The sequence below is a fragment of the Ascaphus truei genome, chromosome 5 (genome assembly GCF_040206685.1).
Source record: "Ascaphus truei isolate aAscTru1 chromosome 5, aAscTru1.hap1, whole genome shotgun sequence".
Taxonomy (NCBI): Eukaryota; Metazoa; Chordata; class Amphibia; order Anura; family Ascaphidae; genus Ascaphus; species Ascaphus truei.
Genome location: NC_134487.1, coordinates 117,690,767 through 117,717,051, shown reverse-complemented (window position 1 = coordinate 117,717,051; position 26,285 = coordinate 117,690,767). Strand labels below are relative to the sequence as shown.

The window sequence follows — 26,285 nt, the reverse complement described above, 5'->3', positions numbered from 1 at the left end:
CAAACCACACAGATTGTACTTGCTTTAGCAGCGGAATGACCTGAGGTGGTGCTAACTCCATCCCAAGCCTGACTTATGGGTTTTGCTCTCTCAGCCAAACCCATATTTCAGGCGCTGGATGTAACTTGCAATACTAATCTCCCATCTTTTAGGTGGTGTTAAAACAAATTGTGTTTTTAGAGGTGGTTTTCATAACAGAGCTACTAGAATTGCAGATGTGGGTAAAAAATTGTTTTTGACAAACCGGTTGAATTGTCAGAGCAACACTGAGGTGTCCTGGGCACCCAACCACCCTGGTGTCCACAGAATCAATCACCCACCCAAGTGTGTGAGACAGCGCTGCCCCACTAGCATGTGTATAGTTGGTGCAGGTGAGGTACCTGCCGGGTGCTCCAGCACCTGGGGGCACAGATACTGTAAGATGGGATCCACGGAAGGTATCCGGGAAGCCTTCGCCTCTATGTTGGGTGGTGTCCCGCGTGGACGGTGCCACCATGCAAAATGTCTTTTTCTGCAGTTGGCAATCTGGTCCTAGACCATCTGATGCCAGAGCGCAGCTACGTCCTGTCAGTGTCCATCACTCTGTACAAGGGCAGTGTCCTTATCTATGGGCCTGTCCCTGCAGCAACAACAAGCTGAGGGGAGTTGGGGTTTCGCTGGTGCCTAGCTGGGGCCTAACAGGGGTTTGTGGCCTAGTGCAGGTTCCACAGACACACTGCACATACCACCTACCCTGACTTTGTCCCAGCTCCGACTGGCTTGCTCCTCTGCGCGCGAAATGTATCTATCCGGCGAGCATGGGAATCCTAGAGCCCTATTTGCTGGGCTGGTTCACATGGTGTTGTAGTTCCCCAGCTGAGATTCTGTGTGCTGGCCACCTTGCGGCTTCTCTCTGTGCATGCGCTACTGCCCTGCGCATGCGCAGTCATATTCAAAATGGTGGCACCCTGCTAAGGCCGCCTCCCTGAACAACTGGCAATCCGCCCGCAGCCCTGGCACACTCTCCCCATGCTCCCCCCAGTCTCCTTTGCAGTCGCAGCTACAGCAAGAGGTAAGGGGACAACAGGGGACCAGGGGGGGGGGGACAAGCTAGATAGACAACATTGCATAGGGCAATATGGGAGTTAAAGGGCTGTGGGCTCATGGCTCAGTCTATCTCTCTAAACCAGTGTTTCCCAACTCCAGTCCTCAGGGAAACCCAACAGCTCAGGTCTTAAGTATATCCTTGCTCTAGCACAGGTGGCTCAGTCAAAATGACTGAGCCGCTGATTGACCCACCTGTGCTGAAGCAGGGATATCCTTAAGACCTGACCTGTTGGGGTTCCCTGAGCACTGGAGTTGGGAAACACTGTAAAATCTCTAAACCTTTTTGTTATGGAAATACCATTGTATAAGGAAAATAAACCATTAGGTCAAAAAGAACATACTGTAGTTATTATACCCCTCTCATCACTTCAGATCACTTAGAAATAGTAAGTATTACATGGATTTATAATTTAGGATATGTAAGGTTTGTAATTCACAACAAGTGAAAATGAATTATACTTGTTCTAAAACAGTTTTCAGACAATCATATTTAAAAGTAACTGCAAAAAATGTTTTACATCAATATTTCTCCAAATTAGGAAACTCTTGGAAGATTGTATCCAGGATAAAATAGAACGTAAAAACAATATGTAAAAAAATATTGAGGCCTGTCCTCTGATGTTAGGGAGAGAGCTTAAAATATGTCAAAAGGTTTGTACAGTACATGCTGATTGAATTGTTCCCTGTAAAGAGGCCCATGTTTACCAAGCAATGTCATGCCCAAAGACACCTTACAATGCTAAAAAGACAACACTTACAGTAGTAAATATGGGCTAAAGTACTGCTTGATTTGGACTTTATACAATTTCAAATAATGGGACAGATATTTGCATTTCACGTGATTGTATGTTATATGGAATTTGTGAAATTGAATTTTTAAACTACGCGTATTCTCCATCAAAAGATTCAAGAGAATTACATAGTTACATAGTAGATGAGGTTGAAAAAAAGACATACAGTACGTCTATCAAGTTCAACCTCTGATAAATTTATAAAACAGATACTTTATCCTATATTTGTACTTACAGTATATTGATTCAGAGGAAGGCAAAAAAAAAACCCCCATTGAAATGAAATATAATCTAATAATATCTGTAAAAGGAAAAATAAATTCCTTCCTGACTCCAAATATTGGCAACCAGATTACTCCCTGGATCAACATCCTTCCCATGTTTACTTATTTGGTATGTCCCTCTATACTTTTCCTTTCTAAAAATATGTGCAACTTTTTTTGAAGATATATATTGTATCTGCCATCACACTCTCCGTGGTTAATGAATTCCACATTTTAACTGCCCTTACTGTAAAGAACCTTTTCCTTTGTTGCTTGTGAAATCTCCTTTCCTCCAACTATGGAGTTATAAGTGCAAACAATGAACTGTCCTTCAATATACTATACCTTGTTTCACACCTTCCTTGTTGCAATTCCTCTTATAGTGCACTGGTTTTTTTTATGTTACAGTTGCACTAATTTCTGGTTTACGGTTATTTTTGTTTTAAGCCTTCTCTGTTCTGGTTGGACTAATGATCAACCAGATGTTCGTATCTTTTGATTGACTGGCTTTGCCAGACAATCATGATAAGGCTTAAAAATATATCTGGTTCTAATTCCGCACTTGATACAAACAGCACTTAAAACGAAACACTACTTCAGTCACACAGATCACGACACCCACACTCAGGATTCGTTACAAACCTCTGTTTTAAAGAGGGACACACTCACCAACCAGGCGCGTTAGGTTAGCAATCAACTAAACAACACCCACTGCAGGATCAACCAGGCAGGAGAAGAAAAAAAAAACCGTTGGTTACAGACTTTCAATTCCATCACAATTTTAAAATAAATTAACCCACTTTACTGTTCTCAAGTTCAGCCACCCCTGCTATTATACACAGCACTTCCTTTCCCTTCTGGTTCTAACTCCACCCTTGGTACAAACAGCACTTAAAATCAAACAGTAATCCAGTCACACAGATCAGTACATGCATTGTTTGTGATATGATTTTCTGATTTTCATTATTCACACATTTCCAAAATATTGGTAACATATGGAGATTGTGTATATTAATATTATTTTTTTTGCGGTTTTAAACTCTATTTTGCAGATATAAATGATTTATTTCATTTTTTTTTCCAGCGCGGGAGTTGGAAGAACAGGAGTATTTGTTGCATTGGATCATATAGTACAACACATCAACCACCATGATTTTGTAGACATTTATGGTCTTGTAGCAGAGCTAAGAAGTGAAAGAATGTGTATGGTACAAAACTTGGTAAGTATTATTATCACTGAGTAAGATTATTAGCTTCATACTGAGCCCGATTTACTATCCTTGGAGCTGCGGGATGCGAAGCGAAATGTATGTATGTATGTATGTCTTTATTTGTATAGCGCCATAAAATGTACATAGCGCTTCACAGTAGTAATACATGTCATATAAATAACAAATATAAATAACACATCATGGGAATAAGTGCTTCAGACATACTGTAAAAGTAACATTAAGGAAGGAGTCCCTGCTCCGAGGAGCTTACAATCTAATTGGTAGGTAGGGAGAACGTACAGAGACAGTAGGAGGGAATACTAGTAAGTGCGTCTGCAGGGGGCCAAGCTTTGTGTCATGTGTCCATGATTATCCAGTGCTACTCATATGCTTCTTTAAGCAGATGTGTCTTAAGGTGGGTCTTAAAGGTGGATAGCGAGGGGGCTAGTCGGGTATTGAGGGGAAGAGCATTCCAGAGGTGTGGGGCAGAAAGTGAGAAAGGTTTAAGGCGGGAGAGAGCTTTAGATACAAAGGGGGTAGAAAGAAGACATCCTTGAGAAGAACGCAAGAGTCTTGATGGTGCATAGCGAGAAATTAGGGCTGAGATGTAATGAGGGGCAGAAGAATGTAAAGCTTTAAAAGTGAGCAGTAGAATTGAGTGTGAGATACGCGATTTAATCGGAAGCCAGGAGAGGGATTTCAGCAGGGGAGACGCTGAGACAGATTTAGGAAAGAGTAGAGTGATTCTGGCAGCAGTGTTTAGGATAGATTGTAGGGGAGACAGGTGAGAGGTAGGAAGGCCGGACAGCAGGAGGTTGCAGTAATCGAGACGTGAGAGAATGAGGGCCTGAGTCAGAGTTTTGGCAGTTGAGTAACAGAGGAAAGGGCGTATCTTTGTGATATTGCGGAGGAAAAAGCGACAAGTTTTAGAAACGTTTTGAATATGAGAGGAGAATGAGAGAGAGGAATCAAGTGTGACCCCTAGGCAGCGTGCTTGGGCTACTGGGTGAATGATCGTATTTCCAATAGCAATGTGGAAGGATGTAGTAGGGCCAGGTTTGGGAGGTAGTATAAGGAGCTCTGTTTTTGCCATGTTAAGTTTCAGTCGGCGGATGGCCATCCAGGATGATATTCCAGAGAGGCATTCAGAAACTTTGGTCTGTATAGCAGGTGTAAGGTCAGGGGTTGAAAGGTAAATTTGTGTGTCGTCAGCATAGAGGTGATATTTAAACCCAAAAGATGTGATTAGGTCACCTAGAGAGAGTGTGTAGAGAGAAAAGAGAAGGGGTCCCAGGACAGAGCCCTGGGCTACCCCCACAGAGAGATCAATAGAGGAGGAGGAGGTGTTAGCAAAAGAGACACTGAAGGTACGATGGGAGAGGTAAGAGGAGATCCAGGATAAAGCTTTGTTCCGAATACCAAGAGTATGGAGAATGTGAAGGAGAAGAGGGTGGTCCACAGTGTCGAATGCTGCAGAGAGGTCGAGTAATATGAGCAGAGTGTAATGACCTCTGTCTTTGGCAGTGTGGAGGTCGTCAGTTATTTTAGTGAGGGCTGTTTCAGTAGAGTGAGCAGTGCGGAAGCCAGATTGTAGAGGGTCTAGTACAGAATAGGTGTTGAGAAAGTGTAGCAATCGAGAGAATACAAGACGTTCAAGGAGTTTGGAGGCAAAAGGCAGGAGGGAGACAGGTCGATAGTTAGAAGGACAGGTAGGGTCAAGCTTGCTGTTTTTGAGTAATGGTATAACGGTTGCATGATTGAAGGATGAAGGAAAGGTACCAGAGTAGAGGGAAGAGTTAAAGATCTGTGTGAGCATAGGGATTATAGAAGGAGCAAGAGGTTTTAGGAGATGGGAGGGAATGGGGTCAAGTGGGCAAGTGGTAGAGGGAGAAGAGGAGATCAGCAGTGATACATCCTCCTCTGAGATAGCAGAAAAAGAGTCAAGAAAGACAGGAGGAGAGTTGGGAAGCATTGTGGGATGGGAGGAGGCAACAGATGGGATGTTCTGCCGTATGGACTCCACCTTTTTCTTAAAAAAGTCAGCAAAGTCCTGAGGTAAGATGGATGAAGAAGAGGAGGCAGCTGAGGGTGGTCTGAGTAGAGAGTCAAAGACAGAAAAGAGACGGCGTGGGTTAGACTTGTGTGTGTTGATTAGTGATGAAAAGTAGGTTTGTTTAGCCTGAAAGAGGGCAGAGTTGAAACAGGATAGCATAAATTTGTAGTGAATGAAGTCTGCGAGCGTATGAGATTTCCTCCAGAGGCGTTCAGAGGAACGAGTGGAGGAACGCAGCATGCGTGTGTGGGAGTTTAGCCAGGGTCTGGGGTTAGAAGGGCGAGGACGGCAGAGAGAAAGTGGGGCATGAAGATCAAGAGAGGAAGATAAGGCAGAGTTGTAGTTCCTGACCAGGTTGTCAGGGTCTGAAGCGGAACTGAGAGAGGAGAGGGAGGAGCGTAAAGTGGAATCAAGAGCTGGTAGATTAATAGAGTGCAGGTTTCTGCAAAAACGAGGGCGAGATGGAGATGGAGATGGAGAGAAGCGAGAGAGAGAAAATGAGATGAGGTGATGGTCAGAGAGAGGAAAAGGGGAAATGGAGAAGTCGGAGAGAGAGAAGTTTTTAGTGAAAACCAGGTCTAAGTAGTGTCCATCCTTGTGGGTGCTGGCTGCAGTCCACTGTTGAAGGCCAAAAGAAGAGGTTAGAGAAAGAAAGCGGGAAGCCCAAGGGAGAGAGGGGTCATCAATGTGGCAGTTGAAGTCCCCAAGGAGAAGAACAGGGGAGTCTGAGGAGAGAAAGAAAGAGAGCCAGGATTCAAAGTGAGAGAGAAAGACAGAAGGGGGATGAGTAGAGGAAGGTGGGCTATAGATGACCGCCACATGGACCGGGAGAGGAGAGAAGATCTGGACTGTGTGAGCCTCGAAGGAGGGAAAAGCAAGAGAGGGGGGAATAGAAACTGTTCTGTAACGGCAGAGAGAGGAGAGCAGGAGCCCCACGCCTCCACCCCTGCCATCAGGGCATGGAGTGTGGGAGAAGGAAAGGCCACCGTAGGAGAGGGCAGCTTCCAGAGCAGAGTCAGACTGAGTGAGCCAGGTCTCAGTTATAGCAAAGAGAAGCAGGGAGTGAGAGAGAAAGAAGTCATGCACAGAGAGGAACTTGTTAGAGAGGGAGCGAGCATTCCAAAGTGCACAGGAGAAAGGGAGAGAGGAGGGAGGGTGGCAGGGGATGGGTATGAGGTTAGAGGGGTTGACACCAGAAGGAGTAGAAGTTGCATGTGGAAGGCGAGGACGAGAGCAAGTAGAAATAAGGCAGGGACCAGGATTGGGAGAGATATCCCCAGAAGCAAGGAGGAGAAGCATGGACAGAAAGAGAATGTGTGAGGATGATTTGTAGGGGTGTGTTTTAGTGCAGGCGGCATAACTGTGTGGTGACAGAGGGCGCAGGTAAGAGAGGAGTTCATGTGAACTGAGAAGTGGTGAAGTAAGGAGAGATGGCGAAATATGAATAGAGTTAGAGACATGAGGCTGGTGGAAGGAAGTGCATAATTTGAAAATAAGTGAGGTTACAGTAAATATAAAAAGTAAAGGTGGCATCACAGCAATAGTAATGTGTTGAGATGTGCAGTGTGGGATGATAACCTCCTTTCCAGCGTAGTTCAAATGCAGGAATCAGAAGCAGTAGAGTGTGTCCACTTTTTCCACTTCTTTTTGAACTTCCTTTTTTAAACTTCCACTACTTGAAAGATTTCTACTTAAAAGCATTTCTGCTTAAGAGCAAAGGCTGCAAGCAGCAATGGCTGTTGTAAGTTTACTTATATACATTTAGAAAGTCACCTGGTTGGTACAACAAACTTAATTAGCACATGTGAGGGTAGTTAAACCAAATTGTTTTTCAAAGGTGGGTGTTGTCTTGCACAAGTGTGAAAGATGAATTACATTAAGGCAATAGGGGGATGATTTCCACACAGACAATTTGAGATGTTTTACCTAAATTGAAGTAAAATTAGCTAAATAGACAGCAGGGTATGAGGATTGCAGGACACACAGACAATTTGAGATGTTTTACCTAAATTGAAGTAAAATTAGCTAAATGGACAGCAGGGTATGAGGATTGCAGGACACACAGAAATGCCTCAGCTCCAGGAACAGTAAAAGCCGCGGCTGCCTGCGTGTTGTCCAGTCTTCCGAATGGGACCCCCCCCCCCCCCCCAGAGAGATTTCCCACTGCCCGGGGTCCCATAGAGCAGTGGTGCGCAAACTGGGGCGAGCACCCCCCAGGGGTAGTGCGAGATTAACTGCATGGGGGCGCGGGGTTTACAGAGGCTCTGCACACTTCCCAAAGGCACTTAAATTAAGTGCCAGGGAAGCGGCGAAGGCCTCTGTAAACCTTACTTACCTTGGTTCAGCCGGCATCTGGAGATGCATCGCCGTGGCAATGCCGCATGTCATGAGACGTCACGTTGCTATGGCAACGTGACGTCATGACGCCCAGACGCCAGGAACCATGATAAGGAGGAGGGCACGCAGTAAGCAGGACAGCCAGAGGGGGGGCGCAAGGAAAAAAGATTGCGCTCCCCTGCCATAGAGTGGGGACAGTAAGTCTGACTACATACAGTTAGGTCCGTAAATAATTGGACACTGATACAAGTTTTGTTATTTTGCCTGTGTACCAAAATAAATTCAATTTACAGTTAAATAATGAATATGGGCCTAAAGTGCAGTCTATCAGCTTTAATTTGAGGGTATTCACGTTCAAATTGGAGAAAGGGTTTAGGAATTACATATCTTTAATATGTAGCCACCTCTTTTTCAAGGGACCACAAGGAATTGGACAATTGACTCAAAAGCTGTTTCTTGGACAGGTGTGGGCTATTCCTTCATTATTTCATCATCAATTAAGCAGGTAAAAGGTCTGGAGTTGATTCCAGGTGTGGCATTCGCCTTTGGAAGCTGTTGCTGTGAAACCACAACATGCTGTCAAAGGAGCTCTCAATGCAAGTGAAACAGGGCATCCTTAGGCTGCATAAAAAAAAGAAAATCCATCAGAGAGATAGCAGGAACATTAGGAGTGGCCAAATCAACAGTTTGGTACATTCTGAGAAAAAAAGAACGCAAAAAGGCCTGGACGTCCATGGAAGACAACAGTGGTGGATGATCGTAGGATCCTTTCCATGGTAAAGAAAAACCCCTTCACAACATCCAGCCAAGTGAAGAACACTCTCCATGAGTTAGGCATATCATTATCCAAGTCTACCATAAAGAGAAGACTTCACGAGAGCAAATACAGATTGTTCACCACAAGGTGCAAACCATTCATATGCCTCAAGAATAGAAAAGAAAAATTAGACTTTGTCAAACAATATCTAAAAAAGCCAGCCCAGTTCTGGAACAGCATTCTTTGGACAGATGAAATTAAGATTAGAATTGGTTTCAGCTGAGAAGTGAAAGCATATTTATTGCTAACACTTAGCAACTAGAAGCTCATTTCGTAGTGCACTCCTAGGCTTTTAAAACTTAACATTTAATTATTAATGGAGATAAAATAAGTTCTTAACACAAAGTGATAGTAATAAATACATATAATGTACAGTGGCGGGAGGGAATGAGGAGATGATAGATGGCCAAGGTATATAGTCTGATATACTGATGCTTAATTATACAGATCAAAAGCAGTGATACCTATTAGGCCTTGGTGGGAGAGTGGGTTACTCAGCTGGGAAAGCTCAAAAAATGCTTGCCCTGTGTATGTGTATTGTGTGTCATGTGGCATAGCGTACCGAGCACCCAACCTGTATTGATAAATAGCCCAAATCAGTGTGCTAGTCCTAAGTTTAATAAATATGATGTTATGGCTAATAAATGTAACCTACCATATTGAAACTGGTAGATATAATCACTGTATGTGCAACTCAATAACAGGTTGGTGGTACGTGGATTGATCCTGCGCCCAATGACATTTAACAATCACTCTACACAGATAGTATATACGGCAAGCTATTAATTAATAAAAGACCAGAATAAGCTGATGCTAAACACTCTGCTAAGTATTAAAGCAGTAAACAGATTTTTACTGTGGTTGTAAAGTAAGCCGTCAACAAATAATCAATACTGTAAATAATTGTCCTTGGCAAAGATCCCTGCACACGTAACCTTTTGACTAGTCATTGAACTATAAGTGCATGAATGGGTTTCAGTGTGTAGCAGATGCTAGCAGACTAGCAATGTGGGATAGAGCATACATGGAATCGCAACTAATTGCTACAAAATCCCTGCTAGCTGCAGGACAGAGTAACACAATGTATCACAGTATAGAGGCAGGCTGTAACAAAAAACCACTGAGCGAGTAGAGCCAGTTAACCCTGGACACGATCGCATTTAAAAGGAGCACCAGCAGAGACCACAAGCACAAAATGTTGATACTACCCGTCTCTCTCAATTCTCTCGCGCTGACGTCACCACGCCAAAACGCCCTACGCGTTTCCCTCCTTGACGGAGATTCTTCAGGGGCGAGTGATAACCAGCTGATCTCAGAAGCATGTTTATATAGCGTCATGGGCTGCCATAGCAACCCGCGGGCCAATAGAAAACTTACTCAATGCTTCTACTGATCAGTAGGGAACTGTATGTTTAGAACAGCAATGGTTAAAGGGGTACACACTAATTACAACAATAATAATGGCTAATAAAGGTTTAAAAGACTCACCAGCGTATGGGATATGAGCTCATGTATGAGGGCATGTATTAGACTTATTTGGCCCATACCAAATTAACAGATACTGATTGGCTGTTCAGTGATATGTGGCAAAACTTGATCATAGTGGGCTGGAGGTATTTAAACATGTACTGATGTAAATGCATATAAAACTTTGCTAGGTTCACGAATAAAGATGTATTTGCTTGCTTGCCAGTAAGATAGGGAGACAGTAAATAACAGATATATAGTTTATAACAACATGAGACAAATTATAGATAATTTGAACATAATGTCGATCTCCACAGATGATCAAATAAATGGAGTATATGTAAAACCCTCATTTAACCCTTGAGGGTATAGAGTTTTGAGTTTATATATCCATTCTGCCTCACGTTTTAATAGTCTGTTATTTATATCACCACCACGTATATTGTTTTTAAGGTGGTCAATGCCTATAAAAGATAGGCACTTAATGTCTCCCTGATGAATATTATTTACATGACGTGCAACTGGTGTTTCTAATTTGTTGTGGACCGAGTTTATATGTTCAAGTACTCGTTTTTTAAACTCCCTGATGGTTTTACCAACATATCTGAGGCCACACTCACAACTGATCAAATATATTACATTGATGGTTTTGCAACTTATATGGTGTCTGATATCAAATGTCACTGATTTGTCGTGAGATAAGAAGAATTTAGCAGGGTTGATATATTGACATGCTTTGCAGTTCTTACACTTGTGCATGCCCATTGGTGGAGGTGTTAACCAAGTAGATGATATGGCGCGTTTAAAGTGACTGTGCACAAGGCCGTCCTGCAGATTAGCTGATCTCCTGCTAGTGATACTTGGAGTATCTTTTAGGATTTTAACAAGGTCATCATCAGATCTTAAGATGTACCAATGTTTCATGAAAATCTTCTTGATCTCATGCCACCTATAATTATAAGTTCCAATGCAACGAACCTGTGTATTAGGTGATTTCATATTAGGACCCAGTAATTGTGCTCTGTCACTATCTCTTGCACGATGATATGCGTGTTTCAATGTAGACATTGGGTATCCCCTATCTAAGAACCGATCTTTCAGGTCTTGAGCCTGTATGTAAAATTCTCTCAATGTGGAGCAATTGCGACGTAGTCGCAGATATTGCCCAATGGGGATGCTTTTGACTAAAGATGGAGGGTGGTGGCTGGTAGCCGCCAAAAGACTGTTAGTGGCCGTCTTTTTTCTAAAGATCGTGGTTTGCACATTACCATCTGGGTCCTTGCTAATTTTCAGGTCCAAAAATGTTATCTCAGTTGCATTGTACTCAAATGTCAATTTTAGGTTCAAATCATTAGCATTCAATAGAGACACGAATTCAACCAATATATTTACTGGACCATGCCAGATCAATAGTATGTCGTCTATAAAACGAATCCACAAATCAATGTATTGTGTGTATTGCACCAATTTGTCATTGAACACATATTGATCTTCCCACCAGCCCAGGTATAGATTAGCGTATGTTGGTGCACAGGATGTGCCCATCGCTGTTCCCTGGGTCTGGTGGTACAGTGTTCCGTCAAATAGAAAGAAGTTGTGACAAAGGACAAATTGCAGAAGGTCTATCATAAATTTGTTATGATCAATGTAACCAGAGCCCCTTGTAGAGAGAAAATGGCTACATGCTTTAACACCATTACAATGGATGATACTGGAATAGAGAGATTCCACATCCATTGTGACAAATAGGGTTTGGTTATCACAATTGATGCCAACCATTGTGATAACCAAACCCTATTTGTCACAATGGATGTGGAATCTCTCTATTCCAGTATCATCCATTGTAATGGTGTTAAAGCATGTAGCCATTTTCTCTCTACAAGGGGCTCTGGTTACATTGATCATAACAAATTTATGATAGACCTTCTGCAATTTGTCCTTTGTCACAACTTCTTTCTATTTGACGGAACACTGTACCACCAGACCCAGGGAACAGCGATGGGCACATCCTGTGCACCAACATACGCTAATCTATACCTGGGCTGGTGGGAAGATCAATATGTGTTCAATGACAAATTGGTGCAATACACACAATACATTGATTTGTGGATTCGTTTTATAGACGACATACTATTGATCTGGCATGGTCCAGTAAATATATTGGTTGAATTCGTGTCTCTATTGAATGCTAATGATTTGAACCTAAAATTGACATTTGAGTACAATGCAACTGAGATAACATTTTTGGACCTGAAAATTAGCAAGGACCCAGATGGTAATGTGCAAACCACGATCTTTAGAAAAAAGACGGCCACTAACAGTCTTTTGGCGGCTACCAGCCACCACCCTCCATCTTTAGTCAAAAGCATCCCCATTGGGCAATATCTGCGACTACGTCGCAATTGCTCCACATTGAGAGAATTTTACATACAGGCTCAAGACCTGAAAGATCGGTTCTTAGATAGGGGATACCCAATGTCTACATTGAAACACGCATATCATCGTGCAAGAGATAGTGACAGAGCACAATTACTGGGTCCTAATATGAAATCACCTAATACACAGGTTCGTTGCATTGGAACTTATAATTATAGGTGGCATGAGATCAAGAAGATTTTCATGAAACATTGGTACATCTTAAGATCTGATGATGACCTTGTTAAAATCCTAAAAGATACTCCAAGTATCACTAGCAGGAGATCAGCTAATCTGCAGGACGGCCTTGTGCACAGTCACTTTAAACGCGCCATATCATCTACTTGGTTAACACCTCCACCAATGGGCATGCACAAGTGTAAGAACTGCAAAGCATGTCAATATATCAACCCTGCTAAATTCTTCTTATCTCACGACAAATCAGTGACATTTGATATCAGACACCATATAAGTTGCAAAACCATCAATGTAATATATTTGATCAGTTGTGAGTGTGGCCTCAGATATGTTGGTAAAACCATCAGGGAGTTTAAAAAACGAGTACTTGAACATATAAACTCGGTCCACAACAAATTAGAAACACCAGTTGCACGTCATGTAAATAATATTCATCAGGGAGACATTAAGTGCCTATCTTTTATAGGCATTGACCACCTTAAAAACAATATACGTGGTGGTGATATAAATAACAGACTATTAAAACGTGAGGCAGAATGGATATATAAACTCAAAACTCTATACCCTCAAGGGTTAAATGAGGGTTTTACATATACTCCATTTATTTGATCATCTGTGGAGATCGACATTATGTTCAAATTATCTATAATTTGTCTCATGTTGTTATAAACTATATATCTGTTATTTACTGTCTCCCTATCTTACTGGCAAGCAAGCAAATACATCTTTATTCGTGAACCTAGCAAAGTTTTATATGCATTTACATCAGTACATGTTTAAATACCTCCAGCCCACTATGATCAAGTTTTGCCACATATCACTGAACAGCCAATCAGTATCTGTTAATTTGGTATGGGCCAAATAAGTCTAATACATGCCCTCATACATGAGCTCATATCCCATACGCTGGTGAGTCTTTTAAACCTTTATTAGCCATTATTATTGTTGTAATTAGTGTGTACCCCTTTAACCATTGCTGTTCTAAACATACAGTTCCCTACTGATCAGTAGAAGCATTGAGTAAGTTTTCTATTGGCCCGCGGGTTGCTATGGCAGCCCATGACGCTATATAAACATGCTTCTGAGATCAGCTGGTTATCACTCGCCCCTGAAGAATCTCCGTCAAGGAGGGAAACGCGTAGGGCGTTTTGGCGTGGTGACGTCAGCGCGAGAGAATTGAGAGAGACGGGTAGTATCAACATTTTGTGCTTGTGGTCTCTGCTGGTGCTCCTTTTAAATGCGATCGTGTCCAGGGTTAACTGGCTCTACTCGCTCAGTGGTTTTTTGTTACAGCCTGCCTCTATACTGTGATACATTGTGTTACTCTGTCCTGCAGCTAGCAGGGATTTTGTAGCAATTAGTTGCGATTCCATGTATGCTCTATCCCACATTGCTAGTCTGCTAGCATCTGCTACACACTGAAACCCATTCATGCACTTATAGTTCAATGACTAGTCAAAAGGTTACGTGTGCAGGGATCTTTGCCAAGGACAATTATTTACAGTATTGATTATTTGTTGACGGCTTACTTTACAACCACAGTAAAAATCTGTTTACTGCTTTAATACTTAGCAGAGTGTTTAGCATCAGCTTATTCTGGTCTTTTATTAATTAATAGCTTGCCGTATATACTATCTGTGTAGAGTGATTGTTAAATGTCATTGGGCGCAGGATCAATCCACGTACCACCAACCTGTTATTGAGTTGCACATACAGTGATTATATCTACCAGTTTCAATATGGTAGGTTACATTTATTAGCCATAACATCATATTTATTAAACTTAGGACTAGCACACTGATTTGGGCTATTTATCAATACAGGTTGGGTGCTCGGTACGCTATGCCACATGACACACAATACACATACACAGGGCAAGCATTTTTTGAGCTTTCCCAGCTGAGTAACCCACTCTCCCACCAAGGCCTAATAGGTATCACTGCTTTTGATCTGTATAATTAAGCATCAGTATATCAGACTATATACCTTGGCCATCTATCATCTCCTCATTCCCTCCCGCCACTGTACATTATATGTATTTATTACTATCACTTTGTGTTAAGAACTTATTTTATCTCCATTAATAATTAAATGTTAAGTTTTAAAAGCCTAGGAGTGCACTACGAAATGAGCTTCTAGTTGCTAAGTGTTAGCAATAAATATGCTTTCACTTCTCAGCTGAAACCAATTCTGTCTAGTGCAGCTCATTAGTTGCACCCACCGCCAATCTTGACGGCTCAGGCACCACCATATTATCATCACATTATTTGATTTAGAGAGCATTATATATTTTTCTTTGGTTTTCATTTAGTGTTTACTATAGGGGAACGTAAGAATCCTCTTCTTTATTTTGCTCCTACCTCTATTAAGAGATTATTAGTTAAATTCATCTAAATATGACAGGTTTTTTGTCCACCAGCTGGGATACCAGCTCCTGGCATGATGAGGCAAAAAAAGTCTTCTCTGTGGAGAACACGTACACACCCTACAACAACACAGATAATATCACTGATTTTTTCAGAATCCTTAATCGCCTATTCAAGTCTCAAGCACAGACTTGGTGGGAGGTCTCTAGTTTGCAGAATTATGATACACAAGATATGATTCCACGGGGCTTACGGATAGGCCTCTCTCCAGCGTATCATATAACCACTGTTGAGTTTACCCAGCAATGGGAGAACATACTATCAACATGTTCACAGTCCCTAATAAAATTATTGGTTGAAACTCAACAGACCAGGTTACTGAATATACAAAAGGAACTTGATATCCAATTACGCAAACTGGATGACTTTAGAGCCCACAAAGATTTTGATGATATGGAATCTAAACTACAAAGAGAAGTTGATAAGTTTAGAAATGAAATCAAAGAAAGGAAACACAGAAAATTTCAGAGGGATGCTCTAGATTACAGTCTACATCAGGTGTACAGTTATAAAAAATCCCAGAAGAGAAGACAGCCCACGATCAATTACTCCTCCTCGGAGGCTGAGAATTCAGAGTCTGAAACAGCTAGTGGTTCAGAAACCAGAATGTCTGCCCCATCTCCCTCTACAAGTGGGATCTCACAAACTGATACCAATACTATTGCTTTTTTGGAATACCCCCTCGCAAGAGACCAACAAGACGAGGGGGCAATAACAAAAAAACAATTGACCAAGGAAAAAGCAGGCAAAAGCCAACGCAGAAAATAAACTCCATAGCAGTAGAAGACGGGAAATTAAAGATCTTTAATCTGTCAAAAATTAATCTAACTGGCGATCACATCTCACTATTAGAGAAGGGACTATCCTTTTCACCCACCAAGGATTTTAATCTGTTTGAGTGGGTAAAGGATCTAAATCTGTTCTCCCGTAAACTGCTACTGCATAAATTTCACGCTAAAAAATCTAGACGTGAAATTGACACTATTGGCCTCGCCGCATCCGATCAGACAAATGTACAGAACCTTATGTCACTATTAGATGAAAACGAAAGTCCACCTGATAAGAGAGAAGGTCCGTTCTCTAGTTGTAAACCAAAAAGTAAATTTACCCCCTTTATGTCATTATGTCCCCAGGTTGAAGTCTTTACCAACCTAGTTACTCGGGACCTAGAGAAAATGAAAACTAAAAAACACATGCGACATAACATCACAAAAAAAGAAAATGTGGCATTCAGGGAATTAATGACACAACAAGAAATCACAATCAAACCTTCAGACAAAGGTGGGAATGTTGTTGTTATGGACACTGAATTTTATGTCAAGGAATGCAAACGTATCTTAAAGGATAGAACAACATATAAGATACTGGATTGCAATCCTACTATGAGGTTCATTAAAGAACTTCAATCCATCTTGAAAAGTGCCCTCACCAACAACATCATTGACCAAAATGAGCATGATTATTTGTTACCCAGGACACCTACAGTGGCAACATTTTATACATTGCCTAAAATTCATAAAGATCAAAAAAGACCGCCAGGTAGGCCTATTGTCTCCGGCAATAATAACCTTACTGAACACTGTAGTGTATACCTGGATCAAATCATGCGTCCTTTCGTGTCAAATTTACCATCTCACATTAAGGACACGAAAGACACCTTACGAAGACTAGATGGCATCAATTGTGATAACCAAACCCTATTTGTCACAATGGATGTGGAATCTCTCTATTCCAGTATCATCCATTGTAATGGTGTTAAAGCATGTAGCCATTTTCTCTCTACAAGGGGCTCTGGTTACATTGATCATAACAAATTTATGATAGACCTTCTGCAATTTGTCCTTTGTCACAACTTCTTTCTATTTGACGGAACACTGTACCACCAGACCCAGGGAACAGCGATGGGCACATCCTGTGCACCAACATACGCTAATCTATACCTGGGCTGGTGGGAAGATCAATATGTGTTCAATGACAAATTGGTGCAATACACACAATACATTGATTTGTGGATTCGTTTTATAGACGACATACTATTGATCTGGCATGGTCCAGTAAATATATTGGTTGAATTCGTGTCTCTATTGAATGCTAATGATTTGAACCTAAAATTGACATTTGAGTACAATGCAACTGAGATAACATTTTTGGACCTGAAAATTAGCAAGGACCCAGATGGTAATGTGCAAACCACGATCTTTAGAAAAAAGACGGCCACTAACAGTCTTTTGGCGGCTACCAGCCACCACCCTCCATCTTTAGTCAAAAGCATCCCCATTGGGCAATATCTGCGACTACGTCGCAATTGCTCCACATTGAGAGAATTTTACATACAGGCTCAAGACCTGAAAGATCGGTTCTTAGATAGGGGATACCCAATGTCTACATTGAAACACGCATATCATCGTGCAAGAGATAGTGACAGAGCACAATTACTGGGTCCTAATATGAAATCACCTAATACACAGGTTCGTTGCATTGGAACTTATAATTATAGGTGGCATGAGATCAAGAAGATTTTCATGAAACATTGGTACATCTTAAGATCTGATGATGACCTTGTTAAAATCCTAAAAGATACTCCAAGTATCACTAGCAGGAGATCAGCTAATCTGCAGGACGGCCTTGTGCACAGTCACTTTAAACGCGCCATATCATCTACTTGGTTAACACCTCCACCAATGGGCATGCACAAGTGTAAGAACTGCAAAGCATGTCAATATATCAACCCTGCTAAATTCTTCTTATCTCACGACAAATCAGTGACATTTGATATCAGACACCATATAAGTTGCAAAACCATCAATGTAATATATTTGATCAGTTGTGAGTGTGGCCTCAGATATGTTGGTAAAACCATCAGGGAGTTTAAAAAACGAGTACTTGAACATATAAACTCGGTCCACAACAAATTAGAAACACCAGTTGCACGTCATGTAAATAATATTCATCAGGGAGACATTAAGTGCCTATCTTTTATAGGCATTGACCACCTTAAAAACAATATACGTGGTGGTGATATAAATAACAGACTATTAAAACGTGAGGCAGAATGGATATATAAACTCAAAACTCTATACCCTCAAGGGTTAAATGAGGGTTTTACATATACTCCATTTATTTGATCATCTGTGGAGATCGACATTATGTTCAAATTATCTATAATTTGTCTCATGTTGTTATAAACTATATATCTGTTATTTACTGTCTCCCTATCTTACTGGCAAGCAAGCAAATACATCTTTATTCGTGAACCTAGCAAAGTTTTATATGCATTTACATCAGTACATGTTTAAATACCTCCAGCCCACTATGATCAAGTTTTGCCACATATCACTGAACAGCCAATCAGTATCTGTTAATTTGGTATGGGCCAAATAAGTCTAATACATGCCCTCATACATGAGCTCATATCCCATACGCTGGTGAGTCTTTTAAACCTTTATTAGCCATTATTATTGTTGTAATTAGTGTGTACCCCTTTAACCATTGCTGTTCTAAACATACAGTTCCCTACTGATCAGTAGAAGCATTGAGTAAGTTTTCTATTGGCCCGCGGGTTGCTATGGCAGCCCATGACGCTATATAAACATGCTTCTGAGATCAGCTGGTTATCACTCGCCCCTGAAGAATCTCCGTCAAGGAGGGAAACGCGTAGGGCGTTTTGGCGTGGTGACGTCAGCGCGAGAGAATTGAGAGAGACGGGTAGTATCAACATTTTGTGCTTGTGGTCTCTGCTGGTGCTCCTTTTAAATGCGATCGTGTCCAGGGTTAACTGGCTCTACTCGCTCAGTGGTTTTTTGTTACAGCCTGCCTCTATACTGTGATACATTGTGTTACTCTGTCCTGCAGCTAGCAGGGATTTTGTAGCAATTAGTTGCGATTCCATGTATGCTCTATCCCACATTGCTAGTCTGCTAGCATCTGCTACACACTGAAACCCATTCATGCACTTATAGTTCAATGACTAGTCAAAAGGTTACGTGTGCAGGGATCTTTGCCAAGGACAATTATTTACAGTATTGATTATTTGTTGACGGCTTACTTTACAACCACAGTAAAAATCTGTTTACTGCTTTAATACTTAGCAGAGTGTTTAGCATCAGCTTATTCTGGTCTTTTATTAATTAATAGCTTGCCGTATATACTATCTGTGTAGAGTGATTGTTAAATGTCATTGGGCGCAGGATCAATCCACGTACCACCAACCTGTTATTGAGTTGCACATACAGTGATTATATCTACCAGTTTCAATATGGTAGGTTACATTTATTAGCCATAACATCATATTTATTAAACTTAGGACTAGCACACTGATTTGGGCTATTTATCAATACAGGTTGGGTGCTCGGTACGCTATGCCACATGACACACAATACACATACACAGGGCAAGCATTTTTTGAGCTTTCCCAGCTGAGTAACCCACTCTCCCACCAAGGCCTAATAGGTATCACTGCTTTTGATCTGTATAATTAAGCATCAGTATATCAGACTATATACCTTGGCCATCTATCATCTCCTCATTCCCTCCCGCCACTGTACATTATATGTATTTATTACTATCACTTTGTGTTAAGAACTTATTTTATCTCCATTAATAATTAAATGTTAAGTTTTAAAAGCCTAGGAGTGCACTACGAAATGAGCTTCTAGTTGCTAAGTGTTAGCAATAAATATGCTTTCACTTCTCAGCTGAAACCAATTCTGTCTAGTGCAGCTCATTAGTTGCACCCACCGCCAATCTTGACGGCTCAGGCACCACCATATTATCATCACATTATTTGATTTAGAGAGCATTATATATTTTTCTTTGGTTTTCATTTGAAATTAAGATTAACCTGTACCAGAATGATGGGAAGAAAATATTATGGAGAAGGCTTGGAACGGCTCATGATCCGAAGCATACCACATCATGGCTTACAATGGCACTGGGTCACTAGTGTTTATTGATGATGTGACAGAAGACAGAAGCAGCCGTATGAATTCTGAAGTGTATAGGGATATATTGTCTGCTCAGATTCAGTCAAATTCAGCGCTTCACTTTACAGATGGACAATTACCCAAAACATACTGCGAAAGTAACCCAGGAATTTTTTAAGGCAAAGAAGTGGAATATTCTGCAATGGCCGAGTCAATCACCTGATCTCAACCCGATCGAGCTTGCATTTCACTTGCTGAAGACAAAACTTAAGGCAGAAAGACCCACGAACAAACAACAACTGAAGACAGCTGCAGCAAAGGCCTGGCAAAGCATCACAAAGGAGGAAACCCAGCGTTTGGTGATGTCCATGCATTCCAGACTTTAAGCAGTCATTGCCTGCAAAGGATTCTTGACAAAGTATTAATTATTTATGATTGTGTTAATTTGTCCAATTACATTTGAGCCCCTGAAATAAGAGGACTGTGTATGAAAATGGTTGCAATTCCTAAACGAATCATACAATATTTTTGTTCAACCCCTTGAATTAAAGCTGAAAGTCTGCACTTCTATTGCATCTCGGTTATTTCATTTCAAATCCATTGCAGTGGCGTACAGAGCCCAAATTATGAAAAATGTGTCAGTGTCCAATTATTTCCGGACCTAACTGTATATGCTAGTTTAGTTAGCATTAGGGTCATACGGGCATCCTGCATTTTAAATATTGGTCCCCCTTTTTTTAACTAGCTTAGAGTGGCAGTGAAGTTGGAGCTGTGTTGTTTCATTAAACAGCATTTATAGCAAGTTTAGTGTATCTAGTGCGGATTTGATCTTCAGACACCCGTGCTATTGTACTAATGTAAGAGCTTAAGTTTGAGTTATCTGACGTGTTTGAACCATTTAATCTGAATTGTTTATGTATTATATATGAGTTACATTAGCAATTTTGGCAAATGGTTAAATATTTATATCACTCCTAGCAAGCTGTAATTAACTCCAATCAGCACCACGTGGGAAGATTTTTATATTAATGTTCTATTCACTTATCACATGAGCACTTCATATTTCACCTAAGCATATAAAATGGAAAATTGATTTATTTGGTGTGCACTAAGGTAATGTGCTTTCTGTGGAGAATTGTACTGATTTCTTATCAGTTTAGCTCTCCAATTTGTAAATATACACCACCACTGATTTTTTTTGGTTTATGTTTATAATTGCCCATGCCAGAATATAGTTATTAAGCCTACTTCTTCAGTTTCTGCAAACACTACTGTTATCACTTCATCAACTAACCATCCAACTTAGAACAAAAATAATAAACAGCAACAGTAGAAATGCATATAATAAATATTATTATACTATATCAAATGACAGATAAAGGGGGATATACTTATAACTGAGAGTTTATCCTTGTAAAACCACACGGTTTGACATGATCCAACTTTTCCGCGTGCGCACCCCTGCCTACTCTCTTCGGCGTCTCGCCCCCCCCCCACTCCTGCCCCCCTGCTCGACCCTGGTGCCAAATGACGCACGGGTCATGTGACAACACGTCGCCATGGTAACGTGACATCACGTGACCCCACGGTGTAATTTGACGCCGGTTTACCAGGACAACGCAACGCTGGAAGGGAAGGTATGTGTATTATAGAGGTCTCGCGCAGTTCCCCGGCATTTAATTTAAATGACTTGGGGGAGAGTGCTGGACCTCTATAACTGCCACGCCTCTCTCAGAAAATCTAGCACACCCCCCCCGTTTGCGCACCGCTGCTATAAGTAACAGATTAAATCTAGCCAAAAAAATCTGTATTCTGTATTCCAAATCACGTTGTTAAACCACGTTTATAGAAAGGGACAAACCAAATGGTGCCAAGATTGTACTTGCTTTTGAATCGTAATGACCTGAAGGTGATGCTAACTATCTAAGCCGGGCAAGCGTGGATTCAGATTCTGACAAGGGCATGCGCCAACCTGCCACCTCTGCCACTTGTCAGGCAGAAGCCACTAGCTGAGTTAGGCTCCTCACAGTCTGGGCTGGGGCAAATGGTGGTCCGATGACTTCCATTCATCCCAGGACGTGAGTACTTGAGCCTAACTCCGGTACCCAAATGGCTTTAACACCTTGGCAACCTCTGAGGCTTTCATGTCCGGGACCCGAGCAGACTTGATGGCACCAAGCTTTGTAGCCACATGGTCTCTTGGAGCCGTGGACCTGGAAGTCCCCAGCTCATATACTGTGCACAATTATGCACTTTAAACATAACTGTTTAATAAAATATGCTTTACACTATTATACCTGCTAAGTCTTTTGGTTATGAGGGATAGAATGAGAATCTATACTTTTATTCCTACTAGCCATATCCTCACACGCTGCAAGCATGACTTAGACTTTTGAAATCCTCATGTAGCTGGAGCACCCCCAGAACCCCTATACCAAGTTCTGCACTCAGGTCTAATAAATACCTGGGTTCTATTTTGTAATGAAATTATGTCATTTCCGGCCACTAGCTAATGCTTAAGATTCTTTTTGCTTTTCTCTATTCTGCGATGTTCAATTCTACTCAATTTGGTTTCCCGAGAGGGTGAAGCCTGTTACCTACCAATGTGTGGTTAACTGCTCAGTTATCAGAAGAAATTATGTTTTTACACAAACAGAGTAAAAGTCTTGCTGGACGGGCTTCCCCCTTTCCCCCTCTCCCCCTCCTCCCCCCTCCACCACATTCTCCCTCTTCCCCCCTCAATATCTCACCCCTCCTTTTCCACCCTTCCTCTCACCCCACCCTCTCTCCCCATCCCTTTTCTTCCCCCTCCCTCCCCCTCCACCCCCCATCCTTCCAACCATTCCCCCCCCCATCCCCTCTCTTCCCCATCCCCTCACCCCTGGACCAGAATGTTTGGGGTCCACACAAATAGAGCCTGTGTCTAGAGTGATAGATCTGTTCACCTCCCACTTGACCAATAGCGACCTAGACTAAGAATGGATAAGAAATCTATCCCCAGTCCCGAGTTCATTTACTGGACTCCTAGACCCTAGCTATTCTGATGTTGATGTATATATGTAAAGTTTCGGAAACTGTCTGTATTACTAACTGAGGGTTCTCAGTTCCCTCTTTCTGGCTCTCTTCAGGCCCCGTGACCGGGGATGTCTCCCAAGGGCGATATGCCTGACTACCTTGTCACTAGTATGACTGAGGTTCATATTTCTGGGCAACCGTTGTGCCCTCCTTTTGTCTTTTCCCACACTTGCCTACCCTCTCCTTCTTCCCACCCTCCCCCACCTGTCCCCCCGTCGGCCAATGTCTTTACTGAAAAAGACAAGACTCCCCAATTCTCCTCAACTCAAAAAGAATCAGGGATATATACAGACCCCCACTTTGGGAAGGTGGATGGTCTACAATTTCACTAAACTCTCCGAGATCATGACTAGCCCGACATCTATAAAACTCATCTCACTTAACGTTAAGGCTTACAATGCCACAAAAAAACAAAGACTTGCTCTCCAAGAACTTAAAAGAATGAAAGGAGACATCCTATTTATACAAGAGACCCATTTTAATGTCCATGATCCCCTCAACACATTTAGAAATTGTTTCCCTCTGTCGTACTATTCCTCATTTTCCAGCATAAAAAGAGGAGTGGCAATTCTAATTAAGCAAGGTGTCCCCTTTACTGCCGATAAGGTAATCACAGATCTGGAGGGTAGATTCCTGATACCCCATGGCTCTCTCGTGGGCACAGCAATTACACTGATTAATCTTTATGCACCAAATGAGAATCAGGTGAACTTTTTGACAAAGGTTCTAGAATTGATTGATTCTCAATTCTTGTCTTCATTAATAATCGCAGGGGACATGAATATGGTTTCCTCACCTGAACTAGACAAATCTACTACTCTGAGTCACACACATTCAATTTATACCCCCAAAACCACAAATAAAAATGAACTAGTAAAGGAATTCTCCCTGACAGATATATGGAGGGCCCAGCACCAGGGCCAACGGGATTACACATTTTACTCCACCCCCCACCAGACCTACTCAAGAATCGACTATTTTCTAGTCTCTAACAATATTCTTGAGGCATCCTCCCATTCGGATATAGGTCCAATCACCTGGTCAGATCACACACCTATTGAATTGACTCTCTCTCCCCTTTGTCAAAAGTAATTCATTCTGATGGAAGTTAAATTACTCCCTTTTGAACTATCCTGAAAGAGAGAGCAAAATAAAACTTAACGAATATTTTGGTATAAACAATGGCTCAGTCTCAGCTCCAGCGATGCTTTCGGAAGCTCATAAGGTGATGATAAAAGGTGACTTTATCTCTATCGCTTCTCATAGGAAAAAATGCAAACTGAAATTATATAAAGAACTCACAGATAAGATTATGAAATTGGAACAACGCAAAATTAGCCCATCTATAAAATTATATAAATCTCTCAGGGCTGCTAGGACTCTGAGACGTGTCCTACTAGAAGATGTAGAAAAAGCACTGAAATGGACCAATCAGCGATTCTATGATAAGGGGGATAAAGCTGACAGATTACTAGCCAACAAGCTATGGAGCGTGAGGGTGAGGTCCCAAATTACCGCAATGCGTTGTAAAAATGGCTTAATCTCCCATAATGATAAAGGAATAGCCTAAGAATTCACAACATTTTATACTGGTATGAGCTGAATAGACAGACCCCTCCCTTAATTGTTAGTCAAGTGAATGTGTTTAACTATATAAGGCAGTCTCTATTGGCTGTGAGCCATATGGCTGTTAAACATTTTAAAGTGTAACATTGAAAGTGTCTGGAGTTAATTTTGGAGTTTAAATTGGAGGTGAAGATTAGAGGAAGATCTGGACTCTGCACAACAACAACTCTGCAGCTGTGAGAACTTGACTTTCTAAAAGCTGTGATTCTTTGTACTCTTCCTATCCTCCAATACCTGGGAAGTCTCTCCTCCTGCATCTCACTATGCCCTCCCTATTGCTTTGTCTGTTTACTGTTCTTAAACGTTAGACAGATGTCAGAACCTGTCAACATATTATTGCCACCTATGATACAGGTGTTTAATAGTTTTAATAGATCTTGGTGAAGCTGGGATCTCAAGTGGGCATACTCTACCTTCATGTGCTGAGTCAGGGGGGAGAAATAGGAGGGAAGGAGAGGGGGGAAGGGGAAGAGGGGGGAAAGGAAGAGAGGGAAGAGGGGGAGATGTGAAAGGGGGAGGGAGGGGAAAGAAAAAAGGGGGTGCTGGGAGGGTTGGAAGCGGAAAAAAAGGGGGGAGGAGAAGGAAGAGACAGGCATCCTGGCACCTCTGAACCAAACAGTGGGGTACAGCTAAGTTACTAAATTGTCTACTTCATCGTTCTTAAACAGGGTTTGACTAATCTCAACTTTTTTAATTGGCAGCTGGCCTTGGGTAGCCTAACTTACATTACAACTGTGGGATTGCATTAGAAACATATCCAAATAAACAGATCTGGTTAAACATATACAAAGCCCCATTAACCTACACAGAGAATAGTGAACAGTAAACTTGGGTGGCAGGGGGAAAATATTTCTTGGTAGGTCTTGACTCCCTTTCATCATTCTCCTGTTCTGGCAGGTTTTTGGCTTGCTAGTCTCTCTGAAGCCCAAAGAGGGCCCATAATAAGACCTGTCCTCTGGTCTTTTGGGGATCCTTCTTGTGGGTCAGGAACGGATAAGCCCAGGGATCTAAGAAACAGTCCAGTTTCCTCTGGGTACCTGATGGACATATATTTTCCATTTTTTATCACCACCAGCTTAAATGGAAACCCCCACCTATAGTGGATACCTTTCTCTTTCAATAGTAAAGTAAGGGGCCTCAGCTCCCGCCGTCTGGTTATGGTGACTTTAGACATTAAAGATTTTGAGAGATTCATTTTCAAACAGTATATCTCCCTTTTCCCTGCTGGCTGACATTATCCTCTCTTTGGTTGAGTAATAGTGAGTGAAATTTCACTATGACGTCACTATGTCATTTAGGATCCTTGGATCTGGGGCCCAGGGCCCGGTGGGCACGGTCAGTATGTAGTTCATGTTCTTTCAGGTCAGGGACCAGTGAAATGAAGAGCTATTAAGGTATAAGTGGAGGTTCTCCATCAGGACTGCCTCAGGGATATTCCTAATTCTTAAATTTTGCCGTCTGTCCCTATTTTCTTGGTCTTGCAGACGGTCCTTTAGGGATTTTATCTCGTGGCCCAGCCACATTATTTCATCATCTGCTGATTATTGATGCTGGAGGGCTTCCTCCATTTTGGTTTCTAACCCCTCTGTTCTCTGGGA

At 41.7% G+C, this 26,285-nt stretch overlaps 1 protein-coding gene across 3 annotated transcripts in view; it reads left to right on the top strand.

The window, feature by feature from the left end:
* The window catches only part of PTPRQ (protein tyrosine phosphatase receptor type Q), a 363,399-nt gene that overhangs the window by 334,034 nt on the left and 3,080 nt on the right, over window positions 1–26,285 (top strand). For all 3 annotated transcript variants that reach the window (XM_075600515.1, XM_075600513.1, XM_075600514.1), the window contains one exon: window positions 3,225–3,360. In XM_075600515.1, coding sequence (XP_075456630.1) covers window positions 3,225–3,360 — 136 coding nt within the window. The remainder of the gene's footprint in view (window positions 1–3,224; window positions 3,361–26,285) is intronic.